Here is a 26,875-nt window from a genome sequence, read left to right as displayed (position 1 = left end):
AAGTGTTTATTTATTTTGAAACACAAGTAGAGCTGAGTCTTAAGTTAGAACAAGAAAAAAATTGCTGACATTAGATGGTCATCTGACAAGTTTCGATAATCATTCAAAAATCCAAAAATAATTTTAAATATTGGTAGAAACCCACCTAATGACTGTCACTAGCCAATTTTCGTTTGTTATTGTTTGCACCATGTTGTTGGCACTATAAAATACTTTGCTATAATTTATTTTAAAAAGTTATGTACTTCTGTCCAGATGGTTGTTTATATGGAAACATCTTTTAACTAAGATCGGAAAAAAAAATCAAAATATAGAATGGAAATAACTCATACTTTTACTTGAAGAGTATAAAAAAATTGTGTGCTTGTTAAGATAGAGTCGACAAATCCATTTTTTAAATGTGTCGTTTTAATCAAAAAAAAATATGTATATATGTACTAAATTGTCGTGTCAAAAACAGTAATATATTAAAAACATTATGAAAATTCATCAAGTAGAAAACATTGGTCGCCATGAACAAGTAATCAGAAATTTGTGTTTCAGAGTTATGTCCCTTCACCGTCTACTTTATAATATCTAAGAAAAATACGATTTTATTCAATTTTTTATCAAAACTACTTTTAGCTATAAATAACTTTCTACACAATTATTTTTTTTTTTAATTTTTGGATATATTACTATTTTCAACATGACAATTAAGTAAGTAAAATTGTTTTTGCTTAAAACAACATTTTTTTTTTAAATCGATTTGTCGCCTCTATCAAGAAGCACCAAAACTGTTTCACTTGAAACTAAAATTTTATTTCTATTCTTGTTATCTCTTGTCTTTGCATCAATCATCTTTCGTTTTTGTTAGCTCATTAAAGCAAGTGGCTTCATGCCTTGCTTAGAGTGATTTCCGTTCAAAAAAATTATTAAAAAATAAGCAAATTTTAATTTTATCCGGTTTGCTCAGAGCCTTCTGGTGACTGATTTGGTCCCTCGTAGCCCCAATAATTTCAGAGATAAATATAAATACCTCCATTGGATTCATTTGTAATACATTATCCAGGAAAAGTCCCCTTCGATATTGGTAAATCACAGACAGACAGACAGACAGACAGACAAACAGACAGACAGGCATCACACTTAAAACTGTATGCCAAATATAAGATTCTATTTTAAATTTTATTTCAGAAAAAGTTATGCTTGATCTTGGTACTTGGTATGAGGCCTCATTTTCAATTGCATCCCCAGACAGACAAACAAACAGACAGAGACATCACATTCATAGATATTATTATTATTAAATATTTTACTGATGGAAGGAATGACGATATGCGCGCAAGTAGTACAAGTAAAAATAGTTGGTCGAAATGATTTCGACCAAAAATATCCTTTTACCTAATTTGGGTATCTTTGAACTTTGACATAATGAGCAGATGGAAAGTGAATCAGACGGATTTGAGCAACCATATTATCGGAGGAGGTGGGGCAGAAATGTCATTTATGTTGTTGTTGTTGTTGTTGTTGTTGCTGGATGCATATTTATATCTTGAGACTTGTTTAGTCAAGACCATTGCTATGAGATAAAGAGCAAAATAATTAAAGTCGGTCAGACGAAATGTGAAGATAAGCGTGAAGGGACGAAGAGATAGATAAATAGATAACTAGAGAGAGGGAGAGAGAAAGAGAGAGAGAGAGGGGGGCTGTGACTACATACACACAAAACACATATATAAATATTCATACAAGCATGTATAAGCTTTGCTACACTCGCATGACAATGTTTCGATTTGTAGTTATTAATAACTAAGATCTCTTTAGGTGAAACATCTGTTTTTTCCTTTAAGCATTCATATTGAAAAAGACAAAGAAAAGAGAAAATGAAAAAACTTTAAGTTCAAAACGGAAGGTCACATGATCCAATATATATTTATTTATTTTTTTTACATAGGCTTCACCACATTATCAAGGCCAAGAGGCCACTCAAGAATAAGGGTTACAGAGTGTACAGTAGAAATTGGACAATATAGTAATCATTAGTAATGAAAATTTGGTAAATTTGATAACTTATATGGAACGGCTCATCAAGAACTTATTTACGTTAGACTTGAAGACAACCATATTGTAGTCAGCCGGAAAGCAGGAAAACGGAAGACAATTCCACAGGCGTGTAGTTCTCAGAAAGAAGCTTTGTTCATGGAATCTACGCTTAGGTTTAGGCACAGATAAGATATATATATATATATATATATATATATATATATATATATATATATATATATATATATATATATATATATATATAGTCTTGGAATTTTTTAAACTTTTAAAATTATGTAAAAAAAACATATTTAATTTTTATATTTTTTATGAATCATTGGAAAACTATTTAGTCATTAAGTCATTTAATTACCTGCAATCGTTGCATCAACTTTATCTCTCAATAGTCCTAATGTTATTTTAAGGGAACATCTGTTGTTTATCATGAAACACTGTTTTGGGGATTAAAATATATTTTATATATATATATATATATATATATAGTAAGTCATAAAATATATATGGCGATTAAGCTACACTGAATATTCCGCGTTTCATCCACTCTCGGACTCTTCAGGCTATTGATTTAAAGGTTATGAGGGTTTTTTGAAGCATGAAAAACGATACTTTTTTGTGACCAAGAGCGGAGGTCCGTTTGAAATATAAAAAAAATAACAATAAAAATATTAAATACAAAAAGTAACATCGTTTTTCATGCTTCAAAAAACCCTCATAACCTTTAAATCACTATCCTAGAAGCATACGTGGACTTTTAACACACACACACACACACACACACACACACGCATATATATTATTTTTATTTATATAGAAAAGTATTACATACTTGCTACACTAAACATGCTAAAGTTCTGGAGCAAATTGGTGTATTAAAAAATCAATTGTTCCTTATCAGGCAAGAGAAATAAAGTTTATATCTGTTCTTCAAAGCATCTTGTTCTTAAATGAAGAAATGAAATATACTTTTTTTTATTTATAAAAAATATTAAAACACTAACTAGGAGTGGGAGGGGTGATACTAAGTGACATTTTAGACTTAAAAATAAATGGCGGTGTGGTGAAAGGGAATGGCAAAACTTCATAATAAGAAGAAAAAGGAGATAGGAGAAAGAAAGAAGAAAAGGAAAGGAAAATAAAAAAGGAAAAAAGTAGAACCGAGAGGCGTAAGGGATACGTAAGGGATCAGGTATAGTTACATTACATTTCAGTAAGAAAGGGGGAGGGGTTGATACAATATGGTAAATTTAAATTAATGTGTCAACAAAGCAAACTAGTTAAGGGATAAGGGAATAGTAAGTTATAAGGAAGGGTTTGTAATAATGCTTACACATACGTATTTGTATACATTTCCCAAGACATGGCAGGACCAATGCACATACATACGCACATATCTGTGCAGAGAAATATTAAAAACTAAAAAATTAAAAAATAAATAAATGAAAAGCTAAGACGGCTTTATATAAAGATAAAAAGGCTATTATTTTCTTAGCATAATATATATATATATATATATATATATATATATATATATATAGGGTGGTCCAAAAGTAGGTTTACAGTTATCAAACTATAGTTTAGTAGTAAAGTATGAAAAATATGAAATATGAAATGCTGACGCCTCTGTGTAGCCTAATAGCCATAAAGAATAAAGAATATATGGTAATTAAGCTACACAGAGGCGTCAGCACTTCATATTTCATAATTTTTCATACTTTACTGCTAAACGATAGTTTAATAACTGTAAACCTACTTTTAGACCACCCTGTATATATATATATATATATATATATATATATATATATATATATATATAATATATATATGTTACCATTTTTGCTATATATATATATATATATATATATATATATATATATATATATATATATATATATATATATAGCAAAAATGGTAATTAGTGAAAACCTGAAAAGAGTGCTCAATACTATTGCCGAGCAAATATGTGTTTTATTTTTTTATTACCGTTTTATCTGCTTAGTTACACATTGAAACATCCCTCAGACAACATCGTTTTAGATCTGCTGAATCATACACAGAGTACAACCATCTACCGCATACATCCATCAAATCCCCTTACCCCATCTTCCCCATACTCTATATTGCCTTACCTCTCGCCCCAAAATCCCCCCTAAATCCAACAAAATAACCTATATCTCTAATATTACCCATTAAAACAACACATAATCTCATCTACCATACAAAATTACCTAGTAATCTAGGTCTATTACCCTTTCTAGTTAAATTTATCCACGCAACCCCAACATATCTCACACACAAATCACACAATTTGGTGTAGGAAACTATCGTACTTGCAAATATATTGGTCTGCACCTGCACATATGAACACATATGGGCATATATTGAAAATATATCCGCACAAGGCCTTATGTGCATGAGTGTATATCTTAATACGTAGATGTCCCAGTATAACTGTGAACATAAATTGATTTATAAGGTCTTAAAAACCAAATACCCCAACTTAGAACAGTAATTAAAATAATTAAAGTGTTTAACCCCCATAGAATTACCCTAGACTCTTCCCCAAATTCTATAATTATACCTACCTAGAACCATTATCCCACCTGAATATTAACCAGACTCCATAAACCATAATCGTTTAGAACCCACATTCCTCTTTTCTACTTGTTAGAAATATAGCCTAATATCCTTCTAAATATATATGAACTTAACGGAACTACAAGAACCCTTAACTTATTAGAACTTAACCACCACCTTCATAATCTTTAACCTTTAAACCTTCAGGCCTCCTATATCGGTCAAACCACATTTAAACTCCTAAACATCCTACTAACCATATAACTATAAATATAACACAACCAAATTCTGAATATCCTAGTCTTACTAATAACTCTTACTACTTACATTTATATCTCCGATACATATAAATTTAACCAATATATACACAAAAACTACCTAAGGAAATAAAAATCGATCCCTAAACACATCGCATTTAATTTACAATCATCATTCTTCCTCCTCTTCCTCCTATTATCTCTATCATTTTTACTTTTTAATTTATTCTATTTCTATTTTTTCTTTATCTTTATTTTTATTTAGATCTCTAAAAAAAATTTTTTTTCTTTTTTTACAAGCTAATATAACTTAACCCCTACCTAATGAGCAAGGCAAATCCATACAGACCCCTAAATATTAAACCAGCAACATGTATTGGAACATATTTTATCATGCGTCTACCTAACCTCCCATTATTAACCACACCCATTTATTTATCCTAACTTTACTTTATTTACTCAGTATAAATATACACATGTCTGTGTATATATATACACATGTCTGTGTATATATATACACAGTATAAATATACACATGTCTGTGTATATATGTATATGTCTGTATGTGTGTGTGTATATTTATGGATATGCATGTTTATATATATATATATATATATATATATATGTATATGCGTGTATGTAAGTACATGTGTGTGTATGTATGTATGTATGTATGTATGTATGTATATGTACAACAATATCTTACTGGAGATCTGTATCTCTACATATATGTATGCATGTATGTATATGTGTGTATGTATATATATATATGTATATGTATATATATATATATATATATATATGTATGTATATGTGTATATGGGTGTGTGTGTGTTTGTGTGCATATATATGAACGTATGTTTGCATGTACATTGTGTATATATAGGTATGTACGTATGTGGTTGTGTGTATGTATGTGGATATATATATATAAGTATGTGTGTGTATATATGCTTATATGCGCATGTATTGGCATATGTATTCACTCGTAACTGACTAAAAACCATTCATTGTTAAATGAACGAATATTAATGAAACGCATATGACACATACACAAATCCTTTTTCTCCCCCCCCCCCTCTCTTTTTCACTTCAAACAAAACATATTGCCACTTGAAACGTAAGGGACTTCTTCGGGTGTTAGGATCATGTCTAACAGGGGACTGTGTGGGGTGTTGAGTAGCGAGATATTTGTTCACATTACATTTAAACTTCTGCAGATCAAAACAGTTAGGGAAGCAGCAAAGGGGGAGGGAATTCCAAAGTCTAGCAGTCTGAGGGAAGAAGCTATTAAGGCTTCTCAGCATCTATGGATCCCAGCAGTGAAGGGATGGGATTTTGCAATTTGTCGGGAGTATGTACGTCAACACAAATGCTATAAGTTCATCTGAGCATGTTCCATTAAAGTACTTGTAAAACAGCACAAAGATGCAACATTGCAACGATGGAACAGAGGTTGAAACTGGGCCAATAGTGCAGGGCCTATTAGATTGGAGACTTCTTTTTGTCTAAGAAAGAGAAACTAGTGGTAGGTGCACCAACCCACATATGACAACAATACCCCATGCATTGGTGAATGGTGGCTTTGTAGGGGGCTTGCATACTCTCTGATGTGAATAATTTTCTAATATAATAGAGAGCCTACCTTCTTTGCAGCAACCTTGGCAATGTCATCCATTTATTTGTTCCAATTCATGTTATCTGTGAATGTTAAGTTGTAATTTTCATATTAAACTTAAAGCTTTGGTATAAAATATGCCTCAAAATTAACCAATTAAAATTAGTTTAATGTTTTATTTTTTTTAACTTTTTATTTCTCTTTTCAGAAAATACATATCAATAAATCGTGCAAAAAATGTGGTGGTTACCAATATGTACCATGTAGTGTATGCCATGGGAGTAAGCGCTCTATACATCGGAATCATTTTACAGAAGAATTTGCTGAGCTTCGGTGTATTTTCTGCGATGACAATGGACTTTTAAAATGTGACAACTGCGACAGTTAACAGGAATGATAAATGCATCTCACCATACCTCTTTTATAACTTTCGTTCATTCGGATATTATGAAATAAAATTCTGGGCATGTGCAGTTTAGCGGCATAAATTATTTGACAAACAAAAAATTATAAAAATTATTTATTTTTATATAAAACACATTATTAGACCCTAAGGCTGAAATAAAACCCGAAAAAAATTCATTTTTATTATATTTTTAACATTTTTTATTAGACTAAATGTACGACAATCGAGGCCGCCATATTGTTTTTTTTTTAATTTGGCCTTTCTAAGGTTTGATATATAGGCTTTTTTAAGGCCAAATTCAGCCTTTTTTTTTACGCTCTTTCATTACAAAAATGATAGCCAAAACAGTTCAGAGCGTAAAAAAGGTTAAATTTGGCCTTAAAAAAGGCCAATCTGTCAAGCTTTAGAAAGGCTAAATTTTAAAGCAATATGGTGGCTTTAATTGTCGTACATTTAATCATAAAAATGATTAAAAAAAAAAAATAATAAAAATGAATTTTTTTCTGATTTCATTTCAGCCTTTGGGTCTAATAATGTATTTTATATAAAAATAAAGTTTGTATAACTTTGTCTGTCAAATAATTTACGCCACTAAACTACACATTTACCAAATACTGCTCTTATTTGAAAAATAGCTTTCATTTTATTCTATTGTATCTAACATCTGTATATGAAAAAACAAAACAAAAAACAATTGCTTATTATTTGAATTTTTATGAGAAATAAAGGATAATTTTATTTAATGTTAAAACGAATTTTAATTTTTCAAATTTCAGATAACTATTATACGTATAATATGAAAAATTTAGAAAACCGAACAATGTTTTTTATTAAACGATTAAAATCATTTTTTTTCTTAGACTTTCGTTGTTAAAAAAAAAAAAAAATGACACTTCTATACTATTAGGACGAAATTTTGTAGTCGATAAATGAAGTGTTCAGATTAAAAAAAAAAAAAATGGTTTCTATTAATTTTTTACAATGGTAGTTTCTAAATTATGCAGTCGAAATAACCTGAATATAACTAAATTATTTAAAAAAAAAACAAACTTTAATCGTGTTAGCAGGTGAAAAATTGCGACCATCTTGTTTAAATCGAAACGGAAAATTACCTCCCTTTTGAACTCTTCTGTGTCTTACGATCATTTTTATCAAATTCTATTTTTTTTCTTTTCTATTTTCTTTAATAAATAATTTTCTATCTTATCGATTTTTGTAATTTTTTTTATATAATCATCTTACATATACGAGGAATACATAGAAACCATTGGGTTTGTATTACTGTACACATAGATTCGAAAAACAAATATATGACAAATAAATGCTATCAAAGGCAAGATAAGTTACTTTTCTACCTAACTGGATATATTTTTTGTGTTTTTATTCAGTGTAACATGTTTATTTAGCTCGAAAAACATGCAGTGTTTACCGATGTATTGGAAAATTCAAAATGGCGGCCGACTCTCTCTCGGAGAGGGTAAGTTTGGGAAAAGGTATTATAAATAATAAACTAGACAAAATACTGTTAGAAATTCGCTCAATATATGTTACTGTGACATAAGTTGACATATATTCGGTTGTTTTTTAATAGTATTTTGTCTAGTTTATTATTTATAACATCTTTTCCCAAACTTACCGTGTTAAAAAGACAGTCGGCCGCCATTTTGAATTTTCCAATACATCGGTAAATACTGCATGTTTTTCGAGCTGAATAAACATGTTACATTGAATAAAAACACAAAAAATATATCCAGTTAGGTAAAAGTAACTTATCTTGCCTTTGATAACATTTATTTGTTATATATTTGTTTTTTGACAACTTTTTCGAATCTATGTGTACAGTAATACAAACCCAAAAATTTATTCATGAAAGAGCGTTTGGTTATAGTTAGCTCATGTACATCCTAATTTCCGGTGTAGCCTTACCCGAAGCGGTGACAAGGAAAATCAGTTCCTTCGCTTTTTCTTCCACGCCTAAAAATTATTTGTTGTTTTCATTTCAATAATTTGATTTTTTTTTTTTTTTTTTTACTTTCGTAAACACATATTAATTATATAAATTCCAATAAAAAACTTTTATTTTTAAAAATAAAAAAAAATTATAATTTGATAAACAAATATTTCGGCCCTTTTGCAGTGTAGATAAACCACAATATCAGGAATATACGAGGGACATAGTTGACGGTACACCGCCTGTAAGAATGTCATTTGATTGGCTATTGAAAATGACGTAATTGTTGTAAAAGAACTATTGAAACTGGCGGTAATAAAATTAAATTGCAACAATATTAGAAAACAATATTTTTTATTAAATGATTTTTCTTGAATACAGAATTTTTTGGTTAGTATTACTATACACATAGATTCGAAAAAGTTTTCCAAAAACAAATACATAACAAATAAATGTTATCAAAGGCAATATAAGTTATTTTTCTACCTAACTGGATATTTTTTTTGCGTTTTTATTTAAGGTAACATTTTATTCAGCTCGAAAAACATACAGTGTTTACCGATGTATTGGAAAATTTCAAATAGCGCCCGATTCTCTGTTGAACATGGTAAGTTTGGGAAAATGAGTTATAAATAAAAAATATACAAAATACTGTTAAAACCCCACCGGATATATGTCAGCCTATGTCATGGTAACATATATTGAGCAAGTTTCTAACAATGCCCTTATGTTGAGCGAAATATTATAGTCATTGCACACTGTTGTGCTCAGTGAATTGATTGACTTTCGTCTCTGAGAGACATTATAAGTAATGATGAAATTAAGGTCTTACATTTTAACCTGCCATTTGCCCGCGATTCGGACAGTTATGTACAGTAAACACCATGTGGACTACCGGACTATCACTTAACTCATCAATCTATTGCAGCTATTCTCTGAACAGCATGGAGTATTATAGCCTGCATTACGCAAAGATAAACCATGAACTACTACCCTTTTCGGGTGTTACCAGCCCTGCTCGACAGATAGCTAAAGATGGCACATCTTTTGCAATTTGGATCTTTTTACTTTAATAAAATTTACGTTGAAGTTTAAAAGGTGAGCCTGTTGTGATTTCTGATTGTTTTCTTTTATTCTGCCAAGGGCAAAACCGAGGTGAGAGAATATCTCACATAATTTAAATAAAACATTTTCCTGAATTAAAGCAACATTGGATATTTTTTCAGAAACTTTTTTGAATTGAAGTAAAATTGTGCAAGTTCTTTCACCGAGAAGCGCCACTTTTACAATAATTATATTTTCTATAATAATTATTGTTAAGTAATTAATAATTAAAACAAAATTAAATTCTTTAATAATAATTTAATTTTTTTTTAAATTCTTTTACAATAATTATGTTATTTTCAATAGCCAATAAATTACTTTCTTACAGGCAGTGTACCGTCAACTATGTCCCCCATATATTCCTGATAACATGCTTTGTCTTTTTATGAACACATTTGCACAGTTGAAATGTGATTGGCCTTTTTATTAACACATTTTCACAGGTAGAACATAATTGGCATTTTTATGAACACATTTTCACAGGTAGAATATAACTGCCCTTTTATGAACACATTTGCACAGGTAGAACATAATTGGCATTTTTATGAACACATTTGCACAGGTAGAACATAATTGGCCTTTTTATGAACACGTTTACACAGGTAGAACTTAATTGGCGTTTTTTATGAACATATTTGCACAGCTAGAACGTATTCCTCAGCTGGTGCCACGCATTTGAACACATTTGCAAATATGATTGGCTTTTTATGCAACTGGAACGTGATGAGCCTCTTTTGATGAACATACTTGCATAACTTGAATGTGATTGGCTTTTGCACATCTGGATCATGATTGACTTTTTATGAACACATTTGGATGTGGAAGATTATTGAACTATTTATAAATGCAATAAATGCATTTGCATAGATGGAACATGATTGGCTTTTCTTCTGTGAACACATTGACATACCTTTCAGTAACTCAACTAGAGAGTTTATTAGTCTCCAAGTCGGATTTTCACTCTTGAAAAGGATCATTTGAAAGTTTGAAAGTTTTCTGCTGTCTCTGTTCATAATGTATCGAAATCGGAAACGTAAATAAGAGATGCAATAAAATTTAAACAATAGAATTTACCTCAAATTTCCTGCTTCTCTAGCGACTTCTCTCTCTCTCTCTCTCTCTCTCTCTCTCTATATATATATATATATATATATATATATATATATATATATATATATATAATGAAGCTCATATATATTATTATAGTTTATAATATATCTATATATATATATATATATATATATATAGATACACACACACACACACACACACACACACACACACACACACACACAAATAAAAAAGGAACAAACCAAGTTGTGTTCATTAGCGTTTGGTAAAGACTTCCTCTGAGTGAATGAAATTAAGAAAACAAAACATCAGTACAAATATTAGAAAATATATTTTTTGATGTAATGAAACGGAAAAGGTCATTAGAAATTTTTAAATAGAATAGAGCATTCACCATTAAAATGCTTGTAGAACATGCAAACCGATGTTGTAACGCTTTGGATAAGAATGCTCGATGGATTAGCAGAACAAAATAGAAGAATGATCATAGAGTTTTCACAAAGCAGTTATTATTTGGTCTAAGATTATTTTTATGTCTCCTCTACTGTTGAATTGAAATATCATATTTAAGCATACTTTATGACCAGGCTACACCGGGCGCCTTTTCTAGCTTAGATAAATACTTTTGCAGTTTTAACAAAAGAGCTACAATAATGTCTGAGCATCTCCATTTATGCTGAACATCTACAGAATGCCAACATCAATATATTACATGTGAATGAGTCCCCTGTGGAATTTCTTCAGGCGAGGATCAAGTTCAGTATCTGTTCTGTCTTCCAGTCAAAGGGGAAGTTCTCCTCGAGTGAAGCAGTTTTAATTTATTTTTCCAAATCCAGAGTAGAGGAGCTAGGTATTCCCTATGTTAAAAATGAATAACCTTTTGCCTGTCTTTCTCCCATGAGGAGACAAGTGAATAGGATTAATAAAAAAAGACTAAATTATATATATATATATATATATATATATATACATATATATATACATATATATATATATACATATATATATACATATATATATATACATACATATATATATATACATACATATATATATATACATACATATATATATACATGCATACATATATATATATATACGTACATATATATATATATATACATACATATATATATATATGTATATATATATACATACATATATATATATGTATATATATACATACATATATATATACATACATATATATATATATGCATACATATATATATATATATGTATATATATATATATATATATATATATATATATATATATATATATATATATATATATATAGGGGGCTCCTAAAGTCTTTGACAGACTATGGATACCCACGTAGGGGTGTCTGCGCATGAAATTTTTGTGGCAGGAGGCGCACAATCTCCAACCACACCTCTTCTGAGTCGACATTGTAAATACCATTGGTAAGTGAAGTGTATGTACAGGACAACTGGAAACAAATGCTGAGATAAGCAGAGAGAACATATAGCGTTAAGAATTCCCAAATGGTCACCCATCTGGTACTAATCAGGCTCAACGTTTCTTAACTTCGGTGACCTGACGAGAACTGATGTGTCAACGCGATTATGCTATATGTAATGCAATTTAATGTAATGCATGTATGTATGTACGTATGTGTGTATGTATGTGTGTACATATGTGTGGATGTATGTGTGTATGTATGTATGTATTTAAAAAAAAAAATAACACTGAGATTCATGACTGCTTTGTTTTACGTGTTGCATGTGTTGGATTTGTTTTTATTTTTATTCATTGTTTGGATTCATTTTAATTGTAAACATCATCACTGTCGTCATGATCATTGAGGAATTCCACCGTTTTTAAACGCTTCTCTCAATTAAAAAAAAAAAAAAAAAAAAAAAAAAAAACACCGAGATTCATGACTGCTTTGTTTTATGTGTTGCATGTGTCAGATTTGTTTTATTTGGGGTGAAGAGGGCTCCAGAAAGCCATGGTCAAGTCACCCTTTCTAGGAGAAGCAAATCTCTGATTTAAAAAACCAAAGAGCGGAAGACCAGTACCCGCTTTAAGCTGGTCTGCAGTTTGATTTGTTGCTGGCTATCTTGCTCTTGCTTGTTGCTGGATATCAACATTTTAAACCGAGAGAGAGACTAGCTGTCGTACAAAGCTAAATCTCTGTAATAACATCTTTGTACAGATACTTCCTCATACATTTGTAAAAAAAAAAAAACAAAGTCCTATTGGCGATGGCTGTCCATATTAACAGGGACAGAAGATATATGCTAAATGACACCCACTCCAGCTCTGTTGCTGGAATGTGAGAACACTTATTGACAATGGTAAAAGACTAGAACGGAAGACGGCAATTTTGACTAAGGAATTGCAAAGATACAATATAGACATTGCTGCACTCTCTGAGACACATTTCGCAGGTGAGGATTAACTGGTTGAGCGTGAGTTGGGCTACACGATCTTCTGGTCTGGTAGAGCTAAAAAGGAGAGGTGTGAGGTTGGTGTTGGTTTTGCAGTTAAGAACTCCTTAATTGACAAGATCGAACAGCCAGTAGGCATAAATGACCATGCAATGACATTACGAATACCCCTTGCTGCTGGTCATTACACGTATGTTCTTTTTGTCTATGCGCCGACTCTTACTTCGTCTGAAGATGATATCACTTCCTTTTATCATATGCTTAGATCTGTTATCACCGGTTTGCCAAGTGCTGAGAGTTTGGTGGTTCTTGGCGACTTCAATGCACGGATTGGATCAGACAATGAGACTTGGTCTCTATTGGATCCATATGGCATTGGTAGAGTCAATTCAAATGGTATGCTGCTTCTCCATCTCTGCAGTGAACTAAATTTTGTTACCACCAACACTTTTTCCTACCAGAAAAACAAGGAGATCTGGTTCCATCCCCAATCTAAACATGGCCATTTGCTCGATTACATACTGTGTAGACGTAGTGATCTTGGAAATTTTTGCAAAGTTAGAATAATTCGTGGTGCTGACTGTGGTACTGATCATTTAATGGTCAGAGCTAAACTGAAAATTACAGTTCGCAAAAAAAGCCATTTCAATGGTGTCAAAGTGCCTAAACGTATTGATGTTTCCAAATTGAAGGATCCAGTCATACAAAGTTCCTTGAAATCTGCTTTCAACCAGGTGGATTTCTCAGATTGTGATTGGGAGACAGTAAGAGATACAATATACCAAAAAGGTGTTGAAGCTCTTGGATTGAAGGTTCCCAGACATCGAGATTGGTTTGCTGATAATTTCGATCAAATTAAGCCTCAAATTGATAGAAAGCAGAAAGCTTATTTGAAACTTCTCAACTCTTCACCTCTGAACGAGTCAGCGCTCGCTGCTCACTTTTCTTCTGTTCGGAGTGAGGTTCAGTGTTGTGTGCGCCAAATAAAAAAACAAATGGTGGTCTGACCTCTCCAGGGAGATACAGACTTCCTACGATCATAGAGATGTCAAGACATTCTACACTTTGCTTCATCAGGCTTATGGTCCGAAATCCTCTTAAACTACACCACTCCTGGCGAAGGATGGGAAAACCTTGCTGAAAACCTCAGATGAAATTATGCATCGATGGCATGAACACTTTCATGATCTTTTTCATAACCCATCCAATGTTGATGTTGCTGCAATAGAAAGTATCCTTCAATGTTCTTTTGTCTGGAACTTGATGTTGAACCGACTCTTGTGGAAAAAGTTGACTGCATTAAATAAATAAACTCGAACAAAGCCCCTGGGCTAGATGGCATCCCTGTTGAGCTGCTGATACATAGTGGTGTCAATGTACATTGTGTGGTCCGCTCTTTGATACTGTCAGTATGGCAGGGTGACCCGGTTGCCCAAGATTGGGTAGATGCCATTTTGGTTATGTTGTACAAAGGAAAGGGTACACAGTCTGATTGTGGAAATTATCGAGGTATCTTGCTGCTGAGTGCGGTTGGAAAGGTATTTGCACGGCTCTTGCTAAACCGATTGAAAAGTATGTATGTCCTGATATCCTTCCGGAAACCCAGTCTGGTTTTAGAGGTGAACGTGGAACTGTGGATATGGTGTTTTCTGCTAGACAGCTTTAGGAAAAATGTATTGAGCAGCGAATGCCTCTTTGTCAGGTGTTTGTGGACTTAACCAAGGCGTTTGACACAGTCAACCGTGAGGCTCTCTGGAAAATGCTGCAAAAATTTGGCTGTACACCTGCTTTTACAGACAAGTTCAAGCAACTTCATCGTAGTATGAAAGGTCGCGTCAACTTCAATGGTCGGCTTTCGGAAGAATTCCCCATTAATAATGGTGCAAAGCAAGGTGATATAGCTGCACCAACATTGTTTTTGGTCTATCTGACTGCTGTGCTCTGGTATGGTGTCCACGATTGTGATATGGGTGTTTATATTAGATTCCGAACGACTGGAAAGGTGTTCAACCTCAGAAGATTCCAAGCCAAAACACTTGTTAGTGATGGACTTGTTAGGGAACTGTTGTATGCTGATGATGCTGACCTGGTAACACACTCCCCAGTAGATATGCAACTAGTGATGGATCTCTTTACAAATGCTTGTACCTGCTTCGGACTGATAGTTAGTATTAAGAAAACTAAAGTCATGTACACTCCCGCTCCCAATGATCTGTATGTGGAACCTGATATCTTCGTCTGTGGAAAGCGCCTTGAAGTTGTAAAAAATTTTGTCTACCTTGGGAGCACCTTATCAAATGATGGCACTTTTGATGCGGAAATAAGGCAAGGCATCTGATGCTTTTGGAAGGTTACAAGATAGAGTCTGGTCTGATGGCGATCTAACTCTGACAACTAAAATTTCAGTATATCAAGCATGTGTAGTACCATCTGTACTCTATGCATCTGAAACTTCGATCTTGTACTGGTCACATATAGAATTGCTCGAGAGGTTCCATCAGCACTGCCTTAGACATATTCTTGGTTTAAAATGGTATAGCTTTGTCCCTGATACATATGCCTTAAAAAAGGCCAAAACAACCAGTATTGCTACCATTGTTATTCAGAACCAGATGTGTTGGGTGGGTCATCTCATCCGACTTGAAGACTATCGACTCTCAAAACAATTGTTCTATGGTGAGCTCTTTCTTGGAAAAAGACCCCAGCACAAGCCCAAAAAACAGGTTCGTAATAGCATCAAGGAGAGTCTGGTGAGCTTTCATATTCCTGTTGACAGTTGGGAGTCCCTAGCGTTTGATCGTAAGTAGTGAAGGACACTGATATATAGGGGTGCAGAACACTTTGAAGCAGCCAAAATAGACTGAGCGAAGGTTAAGAGAGCATGTAGGAAATGCCGAACCTTGCCGCCCAACCATGGAGATCTCTGGATCTGTAAGGTGTGTGATTGGGCTCTGTTGTCTAAGGTAGGTTTTGTTAATCACATGAAAATCCACGATGATACAGGTTCCGCTGCTGTTAGTTTCATCCAAACCAGTGAAAGTTTTCAGTGTCATGTCTGCTTGAGGGTGTGCAAGTCACTGGCAGGGCTAAAAAGTCATCTTCCGGCACATGGACTTTCAGTAACTGAGGGAGTGGCTCTCGTCTGACAAGACGGTGCAATCATCATGTATGTATGTATGTATAGACAAACGTTATTAAATAAAACTGTTTTTTGGTTTGATAAGACTAAAATTTTCCGAATAGTCCATTTAGTATTTTGGTCAAACTGTTGTAAATTCTGTGTGTTTCTAGTTCCATTTTTCTCTCTCCCCCTCCACCACTTTACATTTGATTTAACAAACCATCAAATGACTGCGTTAGTCTTTGTGCGTTTAAAACTATGTCTTTACTGTTGTTTTTTTTTTTTTTTTTTTTTTAACGGCTAATAATTTACAACTTTAGAATGAACATCTGTAATATTGATATTTTGAGTTCGATAATGATAATTGCTATGCTAGACATTTTAAAATGTTGTGACTAGTTTGGTAAGTCACATTATTGATTGTGAAATGTTTGCATAATGGTTTTATATTTATATATATATATATATATATATATATATATATATATATATATATATATATATATATAAAACCAATATATATATATATATATATATATATATACACACACACACATAATAATCACACACTTGCACAGCAAGTCATTATTTATGCAGATTTGGTTGAATACAACATTGTTTTCCAGACAGCTTGCTCGCTGCATCAAGAACATTACTAAGAAAATTAAAAAAACAAAACAAAAGTGATTCTGTCTGTGGAACGGTCTCTGCCAAACTCCTGTCAATTTTTAATCTACAGACTTGAAACTTGTCATATACTTGTGGACTAACTAGTAAAAATAGCTTTTAAGGGGTCAAACTTGAAAAATTTAACACTTGGCAGTTGTAAGTCGGCTTGAAGTACATATATAAAGCAAATATACATTTATACTCTTTACAAAGTTATGAAAAAAAATTTTCCTGTACATCGGGATATAATACAGATGGTACTGGAATAGAGTGGAGAGCTATATTTTGATTTTATAATAATAAATATGAAATCTGCATAAATATAAAAATAAGTAAATAAATAAATATATAAAAATAACTAAAATTAACATAAAAAACACATACACACATGCATGCTGGTCTAGCCCCCCCCCCTTCTGCTGCCCTTGATTTTACATATATAATGCTAAGAATTTGTTGATATAGTACGGCTTACGAGTTAAATGATGTGAATGAACAAAGAAGAAATGCCAACTTCTAAGGTGAAAATGTTATCATTATTATTATTATTATTATTATTATTATTATTATTATTATTATTATTCATATCTGATATGTAATCCCTTGTGTTTCACATTACAAATCCACACATTAGTATGGGCGGGGAGATTATTTTCAATTATCGTCCTAAATTGGAAATGGAGCAATGGACTTATATCAAGTAGATATTAATCAGTCCCTCTTACCCTTTTTTTTGGTTTTTAATGGGAAGTAGATAATGCACTGTGGATGTGTTATCAACAGCTCCAGTAACTCTTGCTTCTCCTTTTTTGTGCCTCAGTCCTCATTTCCAACGAGTGATTTTTGTGACAAAGGGTGAAGAAAAAGCTACTTTCCAGTTTTATTTGCGTCTTACTTATACATATTCTATGAAGTATTTCTAAAGTTATGCCATAAAAACGTTGATAACTCAGAAACTATTTATCTGATCAGACTGAAATCGTGAACGGTTGTTACTGTTACCAAAAGTATCAGAGTCATTCATCAAATCTGCAAAAATTGGAAGTTGAAATTCTGATAAAAATTTTAACCACGATTGAACTGTTTAAGGTCAAAGGAAAAGCAGGACTTCATTGGTTATAATATGGGCCCAGTAGCGAGTTTTACAATGAATAGAAACAAAACTTTTGCCAAAAATGTGACATTGACATTCTCCGTGACTTCATTATTGCAAGTCAGTCGCATTTGTGAGTGGTTTTTCAAGATGGTAACTAGAAATAATAAACTTATGTTTTGGCGATTATGTTTTTTTTTTTTCACTGACATTTTTTCTTCAACCTTTTTTTTTTTTTTAAATAAAACGGGTAAAGTCAATTTATTTAAACAATAAAATTTTAATACACTTTTTTAACAAATGTTGTTTAAAAAGCAATTGAAGAAATTCGATTGTTTATATTGTCAAGTCTCAACATAAAATTCAGTACATATTCAGAATTAGACATATTTTTAAAAAAAAATAAAGAAAAATCTTTATAATTATGTATTCGTCACAGAACGAAGATATCATATTCTAAAAATCATGTGGGTTTGACTAGTAACTTTTCTATTTGACTAGTAAACGAAAATATTTAGTTGTCAAAGGTCAACTAACGATAAATTCGTGAGTAGAGCCCTGGTTTTTGACCAAAGATATCCTAAAACTAAATCAATTCCATGACCAATATTTTGACCAAGTTTGGTGATAATTGGTCATGCGATTAACACAAACAAACTCAACCAAAAACATAATTTCCATCTTGGCAGAAGTAATAGATTTACAAATTTAAGCAAAAATAAATAAATAAATAAATAAAAATTAAAAGGATTGTTTTGGGTATCGAAAATTATGATAAATTTTTTTCCGATTCCAACACTCCCAAAAATTCCAATATTTCTGATCAATCGTGCTATCACTAATAAATATATCGACTGTAAGAACGAAGTGCATGATTTGTTCTCATACTGTACTTCACCTATTGTGTCCTTGGTCAGTGAAATAGAAATCCTTCTAGACTGAGGCAATTTAAATTTTTGTCCCAATCTAGAGTGCCCCTCCTTTTTTTTGTGTGTTTATACTTTCCCCGACATTAAGAACAAACTTTATCTAACTTTTCTCTGGTGGAGATGTAAGTAAAAAAAATAGACTCTGTAAAATGCACAGGAAATAGATATTTAACATTTTATTCTCAAATATTTATTTCCTGCATACAGAAATTAACTTTGCTCCAAAATAGAAACATTTTGTTGATATTGAGACAATATGCTTAAAAAAGTAAAAAATGACTGCTAAATTTTGTCGATTAGCTTTGTGTGTCTTTGTAAGTTGTGAGTAGGGAAATTAATTCATCTTTGATGTTTGATTGCTTTTTATGGAAATTGCTCCAGACAAGGCATGAAGCCACTTGATGTAAGAAGCTAACAAGAGCGAAAGATGATTATGGAAAAGACAGGAGATGCTTGTTGATCATAGCTTTGAAAAGAGAAAGGTTATAGATAGGAGGAAAACAGCAAGAAGAGAGTCTCAGAAGCCTGCTGTTCTTAGAAATAAGCTACTGAAATAAACTTTATTACAATGAGGTAACAACAAATTAATGAAGACCATTAGACAAACAAGTCAAACGAGCTGAAACAAAGGAAGCAGGGAATAGATCAGACAATTATGAAGAACACATGCCATAATAATCTTTATAAAAAAGACTGAGACTAGCAACATTACGTCTGTGATGTTGCTGAGAATGCAGTTAGGAGATTCGGAGTTCCTATCCCGTCGCAGTTACCACTTGACGAAGGCCAGAGGAATAGTTGGCCGAAACGTCGTGAAACAACAACTAAGAAAGATGAGAATAATAGTCCGCAATAAATAAATTAATAAATAATACTCATCTCAATAATGAATTCCAATTAAATAATATAAATATGATCTTCTTTAACCATATTACTAACCGTAAGTCAGGGCAGCAAAATCTCTCAAACCCTATGAACAAATTGAATAGAGCCACCAAAACTTAGAATTAATGGTAGGGTTAAGGAGAGTTGTTTTTTTTTTTGTAATCTGTTAAGCCATGGTCATAAAACCATTAGCAATAGACAGAGGGTACCTAGCTAATTAGGGAATGCATAAAACTTAGAAGCATCATGATGGTTAGATAATACAGAATCCAGAAAATTTGACAGCAATACATGTTCATTCACACAATTCTGAGGCAGGACACATTAAATGATGAAGGAGACTGCTGTTACATCTCTGAACAAACACCGATATGATTATGCAGAGGGTCTAATGTGAATGTATATTCTCACAGGTTTGGTCTGTTCAGCTGCAGCATCGGACAATATTTAAGGATTGCGGTAGGGTAAGAACCATAAAATAATCTGCAGACAACAGAAGCAACTGTCACAGACCAGCGAGTAGACATCAAATATAATCCAATCATATATTCCAAAGAGAACAAGGTCACTTCAGAGAATATGTAGTATATATCTGATGGCATAATGCTGTAGATCAGGGGTCGGCAACCTTTTGTTTAGCGTGTGCCGACTTAGGGTTTCAAATTATTCAGCGTGCCAACATTTATTATTTATAACGATCAAGGTCAATATACCTGTTCTCTATATTTATTTCATAAAATATATAATAATGTCAAAGTTTATAAATAATGTGAAAAAACTGTTTCTGAAAAGTTTTTATTATTAATGGGACCCTTGTCCTTGCATGGTCTTTGCCAATTCCTCAATGTCGGGAACATACTTTGTAACTTTGAGCTTAACACAGTTTTCTGAATGTTCAGGTGTTAGACGACTTCGACGTGGAGACAACACTGCTTTCATGTGAGAGAAAATTTGCTCACAAGAATAAGTTGAACCAAAAGCTGAGAGAAGAGCAAAAGCAATTTTCTTCAAACAGATGAATGAGCTTGGGAGGGAGATCCAACAGTTCAGAATAGCACCAGACTTTTCAAAATTTTCATCTTCCAGAGACTTTCTTAGTTCAGCAAATTTTAATGTCCATATTTCTGAAGACCTAAATTCAATCTGTTGCATTTCAAAATCATCAATGTCCATCCAGCTAAAAAGTTCCAGTTGGGCATTTGTCAAATCAAGCATGTCGGGCTTAATCAGATATGAAAATAAGGATCCATGAATGTAGAAGTCCTGGCTTCGTTTTTCGAATTCTGCTTTGAGTGCTTTCACGTACTCCTGAAGCTCATCTGTGTTCACTTCGAATTGATTTGCATGATTTTTCACATTTGGAAAGTACTTAAATGCTTTGATGTTGATGTCACGGGTAAAAATGTCAAGTTTCATTGTAAACGCTTTCCAATAGCTGAAAAGATCAAGGACTGTTTGTCCCTGTCCTTGTAATTTCAAATTAAGCTCATTCAAATGTGTGTTTATGTCGGTCATAAACATCAACTTCAACAACCAGCTTTCATCATTCAGCTGAGGGAATCGTTTCTGTTTTTCATCAAGAAACATCTTAATAGCCTCAAGACAACAAACAAATCTAGCTAAAACTTTGCCTCGACTAAGCCAGCGAACATTGTTGTATAACAGAAGATCTCCATATTCACACTCAACTTCTTGTAGAAGCGATTTGAATTGCCTGTGAACCAATGAAGAGCGAGAAATAAGAAAGTTGATTATCTCAACAACAGTTTTCATCACAGAGACCAAATCCAAAGACGAGGTCTTTGCACATAAGCCCTCCTGATGTATAATACAATGAAAACTTAACAGTTTGCGTCCAACATGATTTTCCAGAAGTTTTACAAATCCTTTCTTCTTGCCAACCATTGCAGCAGCACCATCGGTTGTTACGCAGAATAATTTGTTCAAGTTAATGTCTTGTTTAGAAAAATAACCAGTAAATGCACACAAAATATCTTCTGCTTTGGTTGTATCATGAAGGGGTAATAAACAACACAACTCCTCATAAATGTGATTATTCTCGAGATATCTTGCAACCACTGCTAGGCGAGACGCATCGTTTACATCGGTGCTTTCATCAAGAGCGACACTAAATACAAGGGATTGCTTTAATCCAGTTGTTTGCTTAGTTGTCACATTTTCAGCCAAGTCAGATATGCGCCTCTCAACTGATCTTGCAGAGACTGGTATTTCTCTAATTCGAGAGAGTATAATGTCCTTATTTTTTAAATCACGAAACAAAACTTCAGCACCACTCAAAAAAGCTTCTTTGATGTATTCACCATCTGTAAAAGGTTTACCATTTAAAGCCACACACTGGGCTATTTTGTAACTACATTCAGTAGCTTTACTCTTCATTCCAACAGCTTGGCTCAAAATAACAGTTTGTTTTTTGAAACCAGAAATAGCTTTTTTGATGGCTTCACCTTTTTCTTCTGAAGTTTTAAACTTAGATTGATGTTTGGTTTGAAAGTGCCTTTGTACACTAGATGTGCGACACACAACACTTTCGCAACAGAAAGCACAAACAGCACGATCCTTTTGTTCCACAAATCCATATTCTATTGTCCAATTGTCTTGAAATGGGCGATGATCAAGTTTTCTTTTCTTTTCAGTCATATCTAACAGCAGGGGTATTCTGAAAATATAAATAGGCCTAATTACGTAAACATCAATTATGATATATATAAAATACCAAACAAATTATTCTATTTCAAATGTCAGCGCTGCTGCTGATGTAAACAAAACTTCCGGCGATTCGTTGAAATTTTGGGCGGATTTTATCAACCTATCTCTGAAAATATTGCTTTAATTTCCAAATTTATGAATTCTTGATTATTTTTATTGTTGATTTTTGTAGAGGAATCATTCATTTACTTAATGGTCATTTATTTTCGTCTGATAAGTTACTTTTTATATATTTATTAGATTTTTTTATTATGATTTTTGACTAAATTTTACATTTGCAACTCTCTCACGCTACGTTGTATTTCATCTGGGTCGGTGAGACTGAGTCACCAGACTCAATTCAAAACGCATTTCAAAATTATAGTATCTGACAGAACATACTTTGAACGAGCATGGAGCATCTAACGCCTACGGTTCGCACGGACAAAAATAAAACGCGTTTTCTTGTTGTGGGCATGCACTTAGGTGGCAAGAGTACGCAAGAGATCGCAGATATCCTCATAATTCCAAGGAGAACTGTTTCCTTTTGGCTGTATGAAGTTTAAAAGATTTGGAGGCTCGGCGTGCCATTAGAATTGCTTGGCGTGCCACCTGTGGCACGCGTGCCGTAGGTTGCCGACCCCTGCTGTAGATATTCAAGAGAACACCTTGCCAACTCAAGCAAACACTAGGGACCCATATTTCAAGTGGAGGGTGTGTGTGAATTATTGTCTTGTAAATCCTAGTCAGCAAATGCCATGAAATAATCTGTAGGTAAAAGATACAATTGTTACATTCCAGTGAGTAGGCAGCAGATCTAATCCAATCATATACTCCAAAGAGGACAGGATCGCTTCAGGGAATATGTAGTATATATCTGATGACACAATGTTTTAAATGCTCAAAATAATCACCCTGCCAACTCCAGCGAACATTAGGGACCCATATTCCAAGTGGGGACGAATCATTGTCTTGTAAAGCCTAGTCAGCAAATGCCATTTCTGAGGAATTTGGTAACTCAGGATATGCAACATGTAATGCTCCCTAATAACCTTGTTGAATATATAAGACAAATGGTCACCAAACTTGAGATTGCTCGATATTATTACTTCCCAGATAGTTATGACATTTTGAGAATGGCACAAATTTGTCTTGAAACCAAATCCCATGGAGAGGAACAGGAGAGAGATATCTGGAGGACAATAGCACAACTGTTTTTGCTGGATTGAACATCATGCTCCAGTCCTTTGCCTACTGAAATGCAAAAACAAGCAGCGACTGCAGGTAAACCAACATTACATAAGGGTCTGAGTGTGACACAAAAATTTGTATGTCATCGGCATAAGAGCTTGGGAACACAGTTAAGTCATTACAGTTAAAATGAGATGTTGCACTGTCCATTAATGTCAGCAAGTCATTCATGGAGAGAAAAAATAACATTGATGCAACAACACTTTCCTGCAGCACTCTGGCTGACACAGGAAGCTCATCCGATAAACCGCCGGTGATCAAAGTTCCCTGCAGCTGATCAGACAGATAGTTGCAGATCCAAGAAAAAAGCCTGCCTCGGATGCCAAATGAGAGTAATTTCAGTTGCAGGGTCGAATGAAGAACGGTTCCAAATGCGTTGGTATGACCCAAAAATGCTGAAATTGTGCATTTAGCCTCACATTTTGAAACCAAATGTTGATAAAGACAGGTTACTTGTTCTGCAACAGTGCTATTTTAGAAAGCTGAATTGAGACGGATGAATGAGCTTATTTTCTGAGATGTAAAGTAAGGCAGTCGGTCACAATGTGTTCTATGACCTTGCCAAGATAAGAGGTTAGAGAAATTGAATGGTAGATAGATAACTTTGATCTGTCATCTTTAATCATAATTTGTGATATTTACAAAATAAAATTTAAAAGAAGAAAAATCAGAAGTCAAATTGTTAATAATGTATAATATTGTCTGCTTATTTAACATCTTACTTAATAATAAAAAAATAATACAGAAGAAAATACAGACAGACCTTTATGATGTATGTATTTCAGAGAACAAGAATGTCATATTCCAAAAATCACATAATTAATTAACTTGTGTTGCTTTAACGAGAAAATCAAATTTTATGAGTCAGTGAGGAGGGGGGCACGTTTTTTAGTATGTGTCAAAATTCAAAGGCCGACAACTCCATTTGACTATTGAGATTTACGAACAGTGCTATTTATTGTTTTTATTATTAAGTGCTAAAAGATCTTAAAATTTGATTTTCTTAATTAAAAAATATATTTGACGTACTTTTTCGATTATATCTTCGTTCCATCCATGATGAGTATGAATATCATAAACATTTTTTGTGTATTTTAGTTTTGTTTTAAAGTACAAAAAATGTTAAAAAAAAAAAAAACAGATTTGTTTTTTTTTATATGTACAAGTTTGCAAAATAAGTTAAAAGAAACCCATATCTATTTAACGCAAATCCAAACTGATAAACTTAAAAACAGTATCTCTACTTTTTTGCTACGTTTATTCAAAGGGTTTAGGTTTCCTTCGACGCCGATCACACAGACCTATCTTTCCCCGAACTCAGAACGAGACTGGGTTTTCGGACCCCATCTTTATACCATAACCCAAATTACTCAGGTGGATTATTTGTTGAATACGTATATTATCTTACTCGAACGCCCGAAACGGTGATCTACGTAAATAGAAGGCCGTTCCACGTGACCTGCTAAGGTCGCAGAATAATATCATTTATTCTGTGAATAAAATAGGCGTTAGGCGACTATTGTTTATTTTGTTTTAATTCTTAAAGAAAAAGACATTGTCTAGGGATGTATAAAATTGGTCCAAAAATGACTGTATTTGACGATAACGCATATCAGTGATATGCGTTATCGCAAGCACTCAAGCAGATATGCCATACCAGCCTGCATTTTTAAATTAATGATTAAAAACACTTTTAAAAAATAAAACTTAACAATATTTTCCCGGTAAAAATACACCTGTCCACTCCGAATGAAAATAATTCTTTATCTTTAGGAAGCGAAAAAACGGTACTTGTACAGTTTAATCAAGACATTAAAAAATGAAAATATAAAAAAAAAAAGAAGGTTATATTGTACGTTTCCGTTATGGAAAGAAGTTCTCCGAAAAGAAATTTCACTTAATTTCATCAAGTAGTTTTGCTTTTTTTTTTTTTTTTTTTTTTTTTTACAACGAAAAAACAATTTGTTATGATACCGAGCAAAAGGTTCGATTTTTAGGAAGAAAAGCTAGCTAATAAAGATGGGGAGGGAGTGTCGGCGCTTTACCCCCCCCCCCGTGGCATGTTAAAATTTTCCATAATGGCTGACTTGTGAGAGCGCGTTGGCCGTTGAAGTCAGCCTGACTTCAACGTGCTCTCATAAAAGCGTGTAAAAAAAAAAAAAAAAAAAAACTACTCGATCAAATTAAATGAAATTTTGGTACTCATTGGGCGTTGAGTTCCATGGCAACCAGCATAAAAAAAACAAGCGTCGCTCCTTTCCTGACGCAAGCAAGCACACGTAGGATTTTTTTTATTATTATTTACTGACGTAGTAGTAACTAAACGATTTGTCACATTATTTATTTAAAAAAAAAAAAGTTTTACTGTTTATGAATATTAAAAGAAAAAAAGTTATTAAAATGTCTCACTTTTACAGACATTTGTTTTTAAATTTCTTTTTAAATGACGACTTTTTTTTTAATAGCATTTGCGGATGGGTAAAAAACGAAAAAAATTACTAAACCATTTACTGATAATTTCTCAGTATCTTGACTTTGATAACATTTATTTGTTAAAAATATTTGTAAAAGTGAGAAATTATCTGTAGATGGTTTAGTTATTTTTGTTTTTTACCCATCCGCAAATGCTATTTAAAAAAGTCGATAAAAAGTCGTCATTTAAAAAGAAATTAAACAAATGTCAGCATATCCATCCGCAAATGCTATTAAAAAAAAAGTCGATAAAAGTCGTCATTTAAAAAGAATTTCAAAAACAAATGTCTGTAAAAGTGAGACAT

The 26,875-nt window shown here is 32.8% G+C and overlaps 2 protein-coding genes across 2 annotated transcripts in view; one reads left to right on the top strand and one right to left on the bottom strand.

The window, feature by feature from the left end:
• Positions 1–7,652, top strand: part of LOC145268239 (glutaredoxin domain-containing cysteine-rich protein CG31559-like) — an 85,821-nt gene extending 78,169 nt beyond the window's left edge. Inside the window, exon 5 of the mRNA XM_080123565.1 lies at positions 6,704–7,652. Coding sequence (XP_079979691.1) covers positions 6,704–6,883 — 180 coding nt within the window. The 3' untranslated portion in view covers positions 6,884–7,652. The remainder of the gene's footprint in view (positions 1–6,703) is intronic.
• A 13,290-nt stretch (positions 7,653–20,942) lies between these two features.
• Positions 20,943–22,799, bottom strand: LOC145268399 (general transcription factor II-I repeat domain-containing protein 2-like). The gene has a single exon (XM_080123960.1). It carries the CDS (start codon positions 22,797–22,799, stop codon positions 20,943–20,945), a length of 1,857 nt encoding a protein of 618 aa, XP_079980086.1.
• Between the last annotated feature and the right edge of the window lie 4,076 nt (positions 22,800–26,875).

The sequence above is a fragment of the Euprymna scolopes genome, chromosome 43 (assembly GCF_053919585.1).
Source record: "Euprymna scolopes isolate OS-2025 chromosome 43, ASM5391958v1, whole genome shotgun sequence".
Taxonomy (NCBI): Eukaryota; Metazoa; Mollusca; class Cephalopoda; order Sepiida; family Sepiolidae; genus Euprymna; species Euprymna scolopes.
The sequence above is the reverse complement of the archived record's forward strand: the minus strand, read 5'-3'. Positions and strand labels throughout refer to the sequence as shown.